Here is a 12,519-nt window from a genome sequence, read left to right as displayed (position 1 = left end):
TTTCACAGAAAGCATTTTAAGAAAATACCCAATTTAAATTTTAAAAATCCAATTTTTATTTTTTTATTTTAAAAAATTGATTGATTTAAAAAAACATTGATTTTGTTTTTAAAACATTGATCTACCCTGGTTGTAAACTTCCCTGGACTACCTCAGAGAGATGACCTCCTTCCCCAAGGGAGCTGTCACCATGGGACTGGGATATGACTATTGCATCTCCAGACTATTGCATTCCAAAGTAGAGCCTGTTATATGGAATTACCACGTTTCCATTTCTTTGTGTACAGCAGAGACTGAACATTAGTCCTGGTTCGGTTGTTTCAATTTTACATGACCAGCTGCACATAAATAAAGTGTCCAGCTCCATAAATTTTGGTTAAATGGCCTAATGACATATGCCAACTCTGGAGAATTTACTTTTATTTCAAGGGGCTGTAGTGTAATTGACTACATCCTAATCCCCCCCTTCCTTTTGGCCAAATATTATTAATTTTGAGATAGGTACCCTAATCTTCAGTGATCATTTACCACTGTTACTTAATTTTAGATTTGGTGAGGTACACAATTTCCCTCTGGAAGGAGGGCTAGACTCGATCCCTAGGATTGTTCGCTCGCCTGATTTAAATCAGAGAATCTCTCAATTACTTGGCTCTAAATACAGCACTGATCTTAAAAGTGCATTAATGAACTCACCTAAGACCCAGGAAACAATCTATTTCTATGATTGTTTAATATCATTTGTAACCCATTTATTACATCAAGAAGTTAACGTTCCAAATGCTAATCATATAAACCATAAACCTAAAATTTCCTGGTTTAATGGGGAATGTATAAAATTAAAATCTTATATGCGTATAATCTATCAGAATTTTCGCAATTCTTCTGCCACTCAATTGCCGGAGGAATACTGCATTTTGAAACATCAATTATCTCAACTTATTAATATAAAAAAAATAAAGTGTCAGCTCGCTGGAGCTCAAAATGCTCACACCAAAACAAATATTCCAGGTTTTGTTCTTATTGATTTTTTTTAAGGGCCTACAGTTACAGGAGGATTAGAAAAGGAAAAAATAGTTAAATGTTCCCTTGTAGTGATTTTCTGTTTCACAACAATGGAACAACATACACACAAGGGGATAGGCATTATAAACTGCAGTTGCTCTAACATTAAATACATCTTGCCATATCGACTTTATTCATCTGACATTGGCACCACTGGAGTGCTGGCTAGGATAGCTCATCTGCATAACAACTATTTTTATGATGAGGTAAAACCCCGAAAGCTGATGAAATGTGGTTTAAGGCCAAAATTACTTTTGCGAAGAAAGAATTTTGCAGTTGCAGGGTGAGAAAATGTGACTTTGCAGGAAGACTCAACTAAATGTTAGTTTGTATTTTTCACAGAGTTACATGTTCTCAAATAATTCCTGCAAAACGTTTTGAACAAGCCTTGCAGAGGCGGCCACCGTTAACTTGCATGTAGATATCCATAGTTTTGAAAATGTTGAAAAGTAGTAGTAAATGTATTGTGTGTTCAATAATTTGTTCCGACATTGTTTCCGTTGTGTACAAAAGCTTGGAAAATATTGACGAGTTTAGAACTTATGGAGGTAAAAATCACAAATTTAAACTTATTTTTTAATCTTTTGCATTCTGAGCTTTGTTTAGGTGGGGTTTTGTAGGTTTGTACACAGCTTTCCCTGTCGTCACCTCTGAAAAGGAAAATGCTCAGCATACAAAGAAAAAAAATCGCATGGAGGATAACCTACTGTGAGGGATCAACAGGCTATAAACTCAGTGGCATGTGCTTTTGGATATATAAAGTCAATATGCTCACTCCTAGGAATCGCTAGTTAAAATGATGTTATTTAGCAGATCTGGGAAAGATTTCCTACCTGAGCAGGAGGATTTCCTGCAGCCAATATAAACAGTACTAAGTTATACTCTTGGTATAAGCTGCTTATATTGTCTCAGAAGAAAACTTGAAAACTTAACCCATCATGGTAATTACGCGTGCAGGACATTCTTTCCCCCAAAATACTTCAAACATTGACCCTTTCAGGCAGCTGAATGCTCGTGGTTGTTTTGTTTTTTAACCAATGTATGTATTCTGTTTTGCCTTTCTAGCAGAGAGTGATGAAGAGGATGATGTTGAAATGGAAGTTGAAGATCAAGACAGCAAGGATGCTGAAAAGCCAAACATCATTAATTTTGATACTAGCCTACCAACGTCACACATGGTATGTGCCCTGCAGTATTCTCCTTTCCTCAACGTCATCATTATCCATGCTGCAGAACTGCAAGTGTTGATGACGTGGGGCTCAGATGAAAAGCACTATAATGGGACCAGCTCACCCAAATTCATATAACTAAATTTTTTAAAACATCATACTCCCCATAATTCAACTGTCCTTTATAAAGCTTATAACAGCTTTCTGTCTGCTAGTAGCTTTCATCCCCTCCACAAGTGCTCCTTCTGGATAATTTGACTGAATTAGCCTATATAACTGATAAGGAGTATAATCCCTAACACCTTGGATTCCTCTTTCTATACCACCATGATCCAGTTTCAGCAAGTGAGGCCTCCCTTTATTCTCTTCTATGCAAGATAAAAGCAACAGCATTTTCTCGTTTCCATCCCCACCCAGAGGTTTCCAGGAATCCTAGTAGAACTGGTTCTTTTCAAGCCTCAAATCATGCAGGAGGGAGGTGTGCATCTAGCTGTCTCTGTGTACCTTAAATGTACACTACATGCTTGAAAATTCCTACCCTACCCTTCATCTAACCTGGTTCAGCATTTCTTCATTAAATATTTTGAATATATTAGTATAATTACAGATGGTTAGAATGCAAGGTTGCTCCAGAGGTACCCTTCCACTTACAGAGGGACATTTCTACACCTGTCTAGAAAAATGGAACCTATTAGAAAGTTATTGTTCTGCTTGTTGGACTTAACTGAACTTCACCTTGCCAACCAGTAGCACAAGCTATAGCATTCAATCACTCTTGCATATTATAGGATTTAGGCAGAACATGAGATGGAGAGCAGGAAGGTTTGCATCAGTGTTTGGCTTTTGTGCCCCTTTCTTGCATGCCCAGGGTAGAGCCGATCACCACTTTGGGGTCAGGAAGCAGTTTTCCTCCAGGCCAGATTGGCCAGGGATCCTGGAGGGGTTTTTTTTGAGGGGGGGGCATCTGGGTGTGGAGTAGGGGTAAATGGAGGTGGGGGGGAGGTAATTGTGAATTTCCTGCATTGAGCAGGGGGTTGGAATAGATGACCCTGGAGGTCCCTTCCAACTCAGTGATTCTATGACTGTACAAACTTCCACTACAATTTTTGCAAATGTTTGGAGAACAGTATTAGCTGTTTTCTTTCCTTCATCCTATAGTTGGTGTCTTAATTTTTACATTTATAAAGTGTTAACAAATCCCAGGACTCTTATTATATTGTAAGATTTCCATTTTATGTTTTAAATTTTGAAAGTATTTAGGGTCTGATATGGAAGAGTTTCATGGGAGGACTGTTCATGATGACGACAGTTGCCAGACGATTCCAGTCTTGCCTCATGTAATGGTGATGTTGATTCCTGGACAGACGTTACCTCTGCAGCTCTTTCACCCCCAAGAGGTCAGCATGGTGCGGAATTTAATCCAGAAAGACAGAACCTTTGCTGTTCTTGCATACAGGTAAAAGACTTCAATGGATTGGTAAATACATGGCATTGATACTACATCTAGGGGAAGCAATAAATTGAAGGTTATTGGTGTTAACGTGATTCATTAGCTGCAGTCCAAAGCTCCTTGGTGGCTGCAGTGTATACTCTGAGCTCCACAATGCAATAAAGCGAGTCACAAAAAATTTTTGGCTTCCCGGTGCATGTAAAAGTTACGTTTAGACTATACTATAGTCCATTAAAGTGCAATAGCATTAGGGCTAAAAATAAACTACTGTAAAAATAACGAAAAAGTTAGAAATATTGCGAGAATTACCAAAGTTTGATACAGAGACACGAAGTGAGCACATGCTGTTGGGAAAATGGTGCCAATAAAACAAAGATTTGCTCAAACAAAGATTTGCTCAAAAAACAAAGATTTGCTCAAATGTCTGCGAAGCGCAATAAAACGGTATGCCTGTATATACAACTTCACTAGCCACTCAGTGAAGTGGAACCTATCCTCATACAGTGTCCCTACTTGGGTGCTAAAGAAGCTGAAACTGTGAACCACACATATGGTCAATATAAGAGAAGGGTTTTTGGTGGTGGTTCTTGTTCTTTATGTAGCACCATCAATGTGCATGGTGCTTTATAGAGTACAAGGGAAAACCCTTATCCCTAGAAGGTTACAGTGTAAAACAAAGAAAATTAAAGGAGTGACAGTGTATTGGAGGCAGTAGTAAATAGTGGCAGAATATGCATGCATTTCAGGTGTGATTATTTTCATGGGATTGTATTTTAAAGCTCCTTGCTGTGAAGTGAGTGGTTGTCTTCTCATGGAAGATTATTCATTTTGTGGGCAGCGGGAAGCCTAGCCCATGAGATATCAACCTCACTTTTGAAATTGGTTGAAAATCTTGGGTGGCATAAATAACATTTTTCACTTCGCTACATTTGATTAAATGTTTGACACATTGCTCATGTTTCTACATTATCGTGTCATCAAATGAATGTTTATATTTTTGTTAATAGTATAGAATACTACTGTACCAGTTTTTTTTAAAGATTGAAAAAAGGTGAAATTTTATTCTAGGGGAAAAAATAAAGTTGTTGGAGAGAGGAAATACTTGAAAAGGTGGTTAACAATGTCTATTTTGTGTATTTTTCTCTTAGTAATATACCTGAAAGGGAAGCGCATTTTGGAACGACTGCTGAAATTTATGCCTACCGCGAAGAACGGGAGTATGGAATTGAAACAGTTAAAGTAAAAGCTATAGGAAGACAGAGGTTTAAGGTGCTCGAACTAAGAACTCAGTCAGATGGGTAGGAAAATACACATATTCCATGGGTGAATGGGGAAACCTGTTGTAGACAACAGATTTTTATAATCTTGTCAGTACAAACACTCAAAAAAATTTGTCAGTACAAATTGCTATTCACAAACCAGGTACAAGTTCTTGAAGTCACTGGTAGCTATGTTGTGTACAACAATCAACACACAGTTACTAAAAATGTTGGGCTGTAGTGATCCACATGAACGTGCCAGCTTCATTTTTAAATTAGGTTATTACCCCTTCTCAAATTAGGAATGAGCTGGGCAGCCGATTCCTGGGTGTGTGTGTGTGGGGGGGGTGGATTATCAGCGGCCAGGAGTGGCGCAATCACACTGCCTCCTCAGAGGCTTCCTGGCCGCCATGGAGAATTAAAATAAAAAAGGCAAAAATGGGGAAAATGCCCCTGTTGAGAACAGCAGGGCTGTGACACCAAAAAGGTGTCGTAGCCCTGCTGCAGTAGCGAGGGGTGTTCCTGGGCTGGAAGGGGTTAGGAAGCTGTCTAAAGTCAGCTCCACCCCTGGGAACACCGCGGGTCTGCCCCCCCCCCCCATGCTGGTGCCACCATTTTCTTCCAGGATTTAGTTACTGGAGAGGCTGTGCCAGCAGGGGAGCCCCGCATAGATCCGCAGCACCCAGGCACCAACGCTAATACCTTCTGCACCGGCATAAGGGCCCTTATCCTGTGATAAGTGGGTCCTTAAGCTGGCGCGGGGTCACACTGCCTCCCGGTGACTTTTGCCCCCCCCCCCAGAAATGCGCTCATAGTGGTATAATTCATGAACGTGTTGCTCAGTGATCCCAGTGTTCCTGTGGATGCCATGATGCCCCTGATATGTTTTCTTGCACTTACTGTCCAAAGCAAATGCTGGTTTTCTTCCAGATCATTTGAGTGGGAGATTCAGGAGGCAGCACCTTTATTTTTGCTGGAAATGTCTTTTTGGAAATGGCTGCCTGCATGCTGTTTGAGCCTGTTTTGTGGATATTCCTAGTATTTTGTGATTGGTCCCAGTCCTCATGGTAGCCATATTATGATTGCTTCTGCCCCTACTCCATGGCAGCCATTTTGTCGTGGTACCCGCTACTTGTTCTCAGAATTCCAAAAGTACCCATAGGTTCATCTAGGTTGGAACCCCTGGTAAAACTGGTCTCTGAGTACTTGACTAGTCTAGTTGGTCTGCACTACTATTTATACTTGACTTGCATAGTTTTATTTATCTGGGCTGTTCTTGAAAATTAATAATTAATAATTTGCTTCTGATCATGGAGATGCCTTCTAGATATATCTGTCAATTTGTGAACAACCTCTGGGGGTTTCTGGCAGGAAATCTCAAAATATTACTTAATAACATTTAAATTGTATCTTTGCGCTTGTACACTTCCCCTTATAATCACACAATATAATACTTCCAAGTTGTCCTATCCAGGAATTGATTTTAACAATGAACAAAAACTGGGGTGTGAGAGAATATTGATGGTAACATTCTGAGACCATTTATAGAGATCAGAAAAGATGACTGAAGATTAACTTTGTTGCCTCCCTCATCTGAAAGATTCAGAGCAGTGAACTGTAATTTAAAAGATATGTAAATTAATAGCCTGATCTCGTCAGATCTCAGAAGCTAAACAGGATCAGCCCTGGTTAGTATTTGGATGGGAGACCACCAAGGAATCCCAGGGTTGCTGTGCAGAGGAAGGCACTGGCAAACCACTTCTGTTAGTCTCTTGCCATGAAAACCCCAAAAGGGGTCGCCATAAGTCGGCTGCAACTTGACGGCACTTAACACACACACACTCACACAAGTTAGAACAACTGAAACATGATACGCTGAAGTTGCACCCTAGGTTCAGAAACTGAAACCATCCCAGAAAAAAATAGCATTCAGTGTGAAACAAGGAATCCTTCCAAGTCCAGTTACCTCACCTGCTTATTCACTTACTTATCCAGCCAGAGATGATCTTGCATGACAGCGGAGCAAAAATAGTGCAAGCCCTGCCCCCCGCATGCCTGTACAGCATGATTGCCACAAGCCAGATTTCTTCCCCCGGTAGCCCTGCGCATGGAGCTTTTGTGCCATACATCCCTCCAACCACATAAGGCCACCCATGGTCTTGTGAAGAAAATCTTGGGCTGTCACTCTGAGTGTGTTGGTTTACTAAATAAACATTTCCCCCTGGTTGAGAAACCTGAAGAACAAACTAGGCTACTATGGTCTCTCACAACATCTCCTATCAATGGACTATTTACAGGCCAGGGCCTTGATAAGGCAAAGAGTTCTGGATGTAGAAAGACAGCATGACCTAAATAGAGTTAAAAATGTGTGTTACAACTGCAACACTCTTACCAACGTGGTCCCGATGTTTTATCTTAACCACTTGGTTAATCCAGACTACAGGAGGGCCTTCACCTTGATGCGATGTAACGTTCTCCCTTCAGCTCTTTTGGAAGGGAGATACCAAAAGTTACCTTATGGTGAACGTTTATGCCCCTGTTCTGATGGGAGTATAGAGACCCTCGAACATGTCATGTTTGACTGTAAAATTTATAGTAAGTTACAAGAAGCCATTTCCTCTGTAATAGCTGGTTTTCCAGGGAGAACCAGAGCAATCCGTCTCTCTAACATGCTCTCAGATAAGGACATGGAGCTAACTTTTAAAGTGGCCAAATTTGGATGGCAAGCTATGAGGACTAGGCGTGCATGGGTTGAACTCAATGGTTGAGTGATTTTAGACTTATGTTGATTCCAGTTATGTATTATATTTTAAAATCATGCTCTCAACGGCTTTTTATGAGTGAGTGATTACTCATGACAAGTATTTATTGGGGTATATACTTGCTATCCTTTTTATGTATATGTATATCTTTTATTTGCTGGTCTTGGACCGTATTAAACTTATTGATTGATACTAAATAAATGTAGAGCTCTAGAGTTCCAGCTACTGTATTTGTGACAAAGCATACGTATTCTCTCGTGTGGCAGTTCAAAAAACTGCACTACCCCTCTGCAGTACCTGTGATATGTTTGCAGGAGGGATGTTAAATAACGAGAACATTAAAACAGATTTATTACATCCTCTGTCCCAAAGCTTCACAGACCTAGCAAAGAATGAGCGTAACTAGTTGTGCTAATGGAAAACTCTTAGTGTCCCTGAGGCATTAGAGGGAGTCAAAATGGTAAGATATTTGGATTATGCAACTTAAGTTTAGAGCTGAGCTATGTGCTGTGAAGCACAATAGAATTCTGCCTAAGGTATTGATATTTTGTAGATCGCTTTTTGAAGAATAGAATACAACGTTTGGAAAAAAATGATTCCTTTTGATGCCAGTTGTCACTTTTCTAGGGCTTCAGATCTTGTGTTTGAAACTGTTTAGAAATACAGCTTTGTATTCTTGAGGGGCTTTTGTCATTTTTCACGTTTTTTCCCTTACCCCTTCCATATCCTTTAGACGCTTTTCTCTGTCTCTCTGACCTTTCAGATTTTTGGCTCAAAAAGTAATTTGAGGATTTGGTATGAGAAGTCAATATGAGGCCGTTTTTGGAAGGGACTCTTGAGGGGGGAAGATGATTGTCTGGTGCATGTAATGAAAACATCTTTGCAGTCCTCTTCCATCTTTGATAATAAAAATAAATTATCCGGACTTGTAGGTGGGTGGGGTGGACACAAGATGGCAGCACACATTAAGGCCATTTCCATCTTTGAAAATATTTTGATACCGTGAAAGACTCTGTTCTACTCTTTAAAAGAACTTTGGCACATTAGTAATATATCTAACGATCCTGACGGCCAGTGTCAGATCAGCTGGCCTTTCAGCAGCAGGTTACATTTTATTTTTTATCCCGGCAGCTGCTGACTGTTGATGCTTGTTTAGCAGGCTGGGTTTTTGTTTCGTTTGCATTCCCCCCCCCCCCCAATTTCGCTGTTGAATATAACAAGCCGCTTCTATTCATTTTACTTCTAAGTGACTACTAATCCACTTTTATTCTGGTGCTAATGTATTTAATTTTATACTTCTGGTGGTTCTGCTCTTTTTGTAAGACATTTTATGGAATGCTATCAGTTAGGGTCTAAACTGCTTATTCTGCAAGCCCTCTTGAATCCGTGTTGAAAAATAGACAGCTTCGTTCTTCATAACCTAAATATGGCTCAGGCTTGGCTTCGTTTCCACTGAATTATTGCTGTCAGTTTAGTACTTCATTTTAAAGGGCATGCAGTTCTGGTTTTTTTGGGGAGGGTACAGATTTCTGTGCCATATTTCTACTGTGAAGTATGTTGAAGGAGGACAGACTGCAAGTTTTCAAAATAGATGGATACAAGCAGGAAACCTGGAAGGAATCGTAGGGGGGGCATCTCATTTTCACCTACCCCCACACTGTTGCCCTTCCCTGAAAGCCCCCATATTCTCTCCTGTTTTCCTTCTCCCCTCTCTCTGTCCCACCCACCAGCCACCCTACCTTTAGTATGCCCCCGTCTTCAGCTTTCCATCCTTCCCTCCCTCTGGCAGCCTGTACCTAGGAAAACTGTGGCCTAGATTTGTGGTGCTAGTTTGTCAGGCTAGGCCTAGTTTTATAGTGGAGAACCCACACAGCTTGCAGGGGCACCTCATTTTCCACTGTATCCCCTTCCCCAAACTCTTTCCTCTTTCCCTGCCCCTGGCAACCCTCATAACCACCTTTCCTCCTCTTCTCCTGCCCAACAATCTCTTCTCCCCCCCCCCCATCTTCAGGTGTATTTATTTGCTTCATTTCCACCCCATCTTTCTACCCATGGTGACCCAATGCAGCTTATATCCTCCTCCTCTGCTCCATTTTCTCTTCACAACAAACCAGTGAGATAACTTAGGCTGAGAATGTGTAACTGGCCCATGGTGAGTCAGTGAGTTTCCACGGCAGAAAGATTATTCAAATCTGATTCTTCCAGATCCTAGCCTGAAACTCTTTAACTCCTACATAACACTTACTTTCATGGGATGGCTGCTTTTTAACAGTAACAAGCAGTCAGTCCTGGGTGAGTCACGCAAGTTGGATGGTAGCAAGTCGCCCAGTGGTCAGTGGTGAGCCTAAATCCTCCCTCAGACCTGCAGAGGGCCCTGGCCCTTCCCACTGTCTTTTAGTGACAGGAAACCAAACTTGAAGGCTGGCAATATTTTTGTGGTTGCCTAGCAGCCGCTACTAAGGGCATTCATTTACTGTACAGTAAAAGATGTGTTCTCTGGGACTCGGTTAACTGGCATGCTGGATGCCACTCTCTGCTCAAGGGGGAGCAGGCAGTGGTGGAACGGGCTCAAAGTCCCAGCTGGTGGCTTGCAGGCAGCACTTGTGGCTGGGATCCCAGGTTGCTGAACATCACTGCCCCTCTACACAGCTGACTGGAGGTATTTGGCCTGGTATGGGTGTGGGGATGAGCCATGTTCTGGACATAGCCAGAACATACTTCCTGTCCCCCAAACTGCTGATCTCCTGTGTTCCTGGTCCTTTAAATACACCCCTTGCCCACTGCACTGCTGATAGGCAGCGTGGGGAGATGGAGTTCTGTCTCTGCAGTTCTGGCCATGGGCTCCCATCGTTCTGCTTTCCAGTAGGCTGTGCCTATGCCTGAGAGGCCACAGGGACCCAATTTCTGTTCCTCCTTTGCAGCTGCTCTGTGGAGAAGGAGATGATGGGTCCTCACTTGTTCAACTAGTGTATTTGGTTAAGCAGCAGCCCTGGTTGCCAGGGATTTCAGGGCAACTTTTTTTTTTTTTTACAGCTTTTACTGTAGTTAACCAGCTTCTTAAAATGTATGTAGTTAACTGACTTGTTATTTGACTCCTGAACAGAGTGGGGGGGTAGATCACGAAGGCTGCTTGCTGTTACTAAAGCTCCTAAATAACCTTCCAAAGATGCAAGCTGCGACCCTGTAAGAATGGGGGGAGGGGGGAATCTTTGATGTAATGATTTCTATTGAAACATCCAGTATTAATTGCCTCATTTAAAAAGATGATAAAATTGCACGTGAGGTTCAAACAACCATATCTTTTGTTGTGTAAATCTGGATGGCTTAACATTATTTCAGAGGAACTATGTTCCAAGGAGAAGGGAGTTGGGTTTGGACCTACTTCAGAGTAACTCTACATAGACTGATTTAGGTGTTATACATATTACGGTACCTCTTACCTTTCTTGACAAGTCTCATGTACTGTGAAATTCTTTAGATAGGCTACTAATTACAAAATTATCGTATGAATAAATGCCAGAAGGATGAAAACATGGATTTAATGCTGCAGGAGGCAGAAGGAAATACATTTCAACTTTTACACACACACACTTTTTAAAGTATAGCTGTTATGGGCAATGCTGTTAGTAGCACAGATCCATACAGATTGCCTTTCTAAAAATGAAGCGGGTAGCCATTTTCAGAATTTTGAGCTGTCTAGTAAGTTGCACTTTTTCTGTTTACTGGATAGATTTCCTTTCTGTGGTTTTTTGAGTTACAACTTAACCTAATGATCTTTGGCTTGCTTGTAGTAATCGGATTTTCAGCTAAAATGCTTTTCTTATCACTGAACAAGTGAGGTCATGCGACATAATATTGCAGGAGGTATGAATTATTGTTCTGTAGAACTAGGACTGAGGGAAAGTCGGTAGCTTCCTCCCCACCTACCCTCTAAGTAAGCATTATAGGGCTGTAGTTTGGAGCTTCGTGGTTTTTGTTACTAAAAGCTCCTAAATAACCTTCCTTGCTGTTACTAAAGCTCCTAAATAACCTTCCAAAGATCCAAGCTGCGACCCTGTAAGAGGTTAGGCCTAGATGAGAAGCAACTCACACTTTTTGCCTTCCAACCCAAACTCTTTAATGCAGTTTCCTGTGTAATTCGGATATCAAATACCATATGTTTACTCTGAAGCTGAACCCACTGTGTTTAGTAAGGCTTACACCCAGGTAGGACTGCATATGACTGCAACCTAAACTTGGTACCTTTGGAAGACGCTCTGCTGTTTTGGGACTTCAGTAGCTGCAAGCATCCTTTCAGTGCTATGAAGCTTAAGCCCAAAGAGAAATCTCCAGTAGCGCTAAGGTTAGGGGGCTTGCTTCCTACCATCAGTAATATAGGGAGATTTTCTTATATAGCTCAGCATTGCTGGAAGTGGGCCTTTTAGAACTATATTACCTTGTAAAACGCTAACATAGTTCCTACAGAACTATGTTTAGGAGAAGGGGTCCCCAAACTTTTTAAGTCTGCGGGAACCTTTGGAATTCTGGTAGAGTGGTGGGTGCAGCCACAAAACAACTGTTGCAGGAAGCAGAGCCAGCCACAAAATGGCTTCTGTAGCTTACCTTCAGTCATACAGTGAAGATCCTTATGCTGTAGTGACAGGTTTTTAAAATTTTTGCATAGCCAATCAAAACGTCATTGGACAATTAAAAAAAAACTTGCTGGGCAAAGGCCCCAACCTGGCCCCGACCACTTTCTGCAAACACTTGGTGGGGTCCAGGAAAAGCATGGCGTCCACAGGCACAATGTTGGGGACCTCTGTTTTGGGCCAGGGTGT

General features: G+C 41.4%; 1 protein-coding gene across 3 annotated transcripts in view; it reads left to right on the top strand.

Annotated features, from left to right (window-relative positions):
* Positions 1-12,519, top strand: part of CRBN (cereblon) — a 45,309-nt gene that overhangs the window by 12,797 nt on the left and 19,993 nt on the right. The window contains exons 2-4 of one of the 3 annotated variants that reach the window (XM_056856474.1): positions 2,131-2,240; positions 3,485-3,687; positions 4,830-4,979. In XM_056856474.1, coding sequence (XP_056712452.1) covers positions 2,131-2,240; positions 3,485-3,687; positions 4,830-4,979 — 463 coding nt within the window. Of the gene's footprint in view, positions 1-2,127; positions 2,241-3,484; positions 3,688-4,829; positions 4,980-12,519 lie in introns of those variants that run through there. The other 2 variants (XM_056856467.1, XM_056856482.1) reach the window with 2 other exon arrangements.

This window comes from Euleptes europaea, chromosome 1, assembly GCF_029931775.1.
Source record: "Euleptes europaea isolate rEulEur1 chromosome 1, rEulEur1.hap1, whole genome shotgun sequence".
Classification (NCBI taxonomy): Eukaryota; Metazoa; Chordata; class Lepidosauria; order Squamata; family Sphaerodactylidae; genus Euleptes; species Euleptes europaea.
The sequence above is the reverse complement of the archived record's forward strand: the minus strand, read 5'-3'. Positions and strand labels throughout refer to the sequence as shown.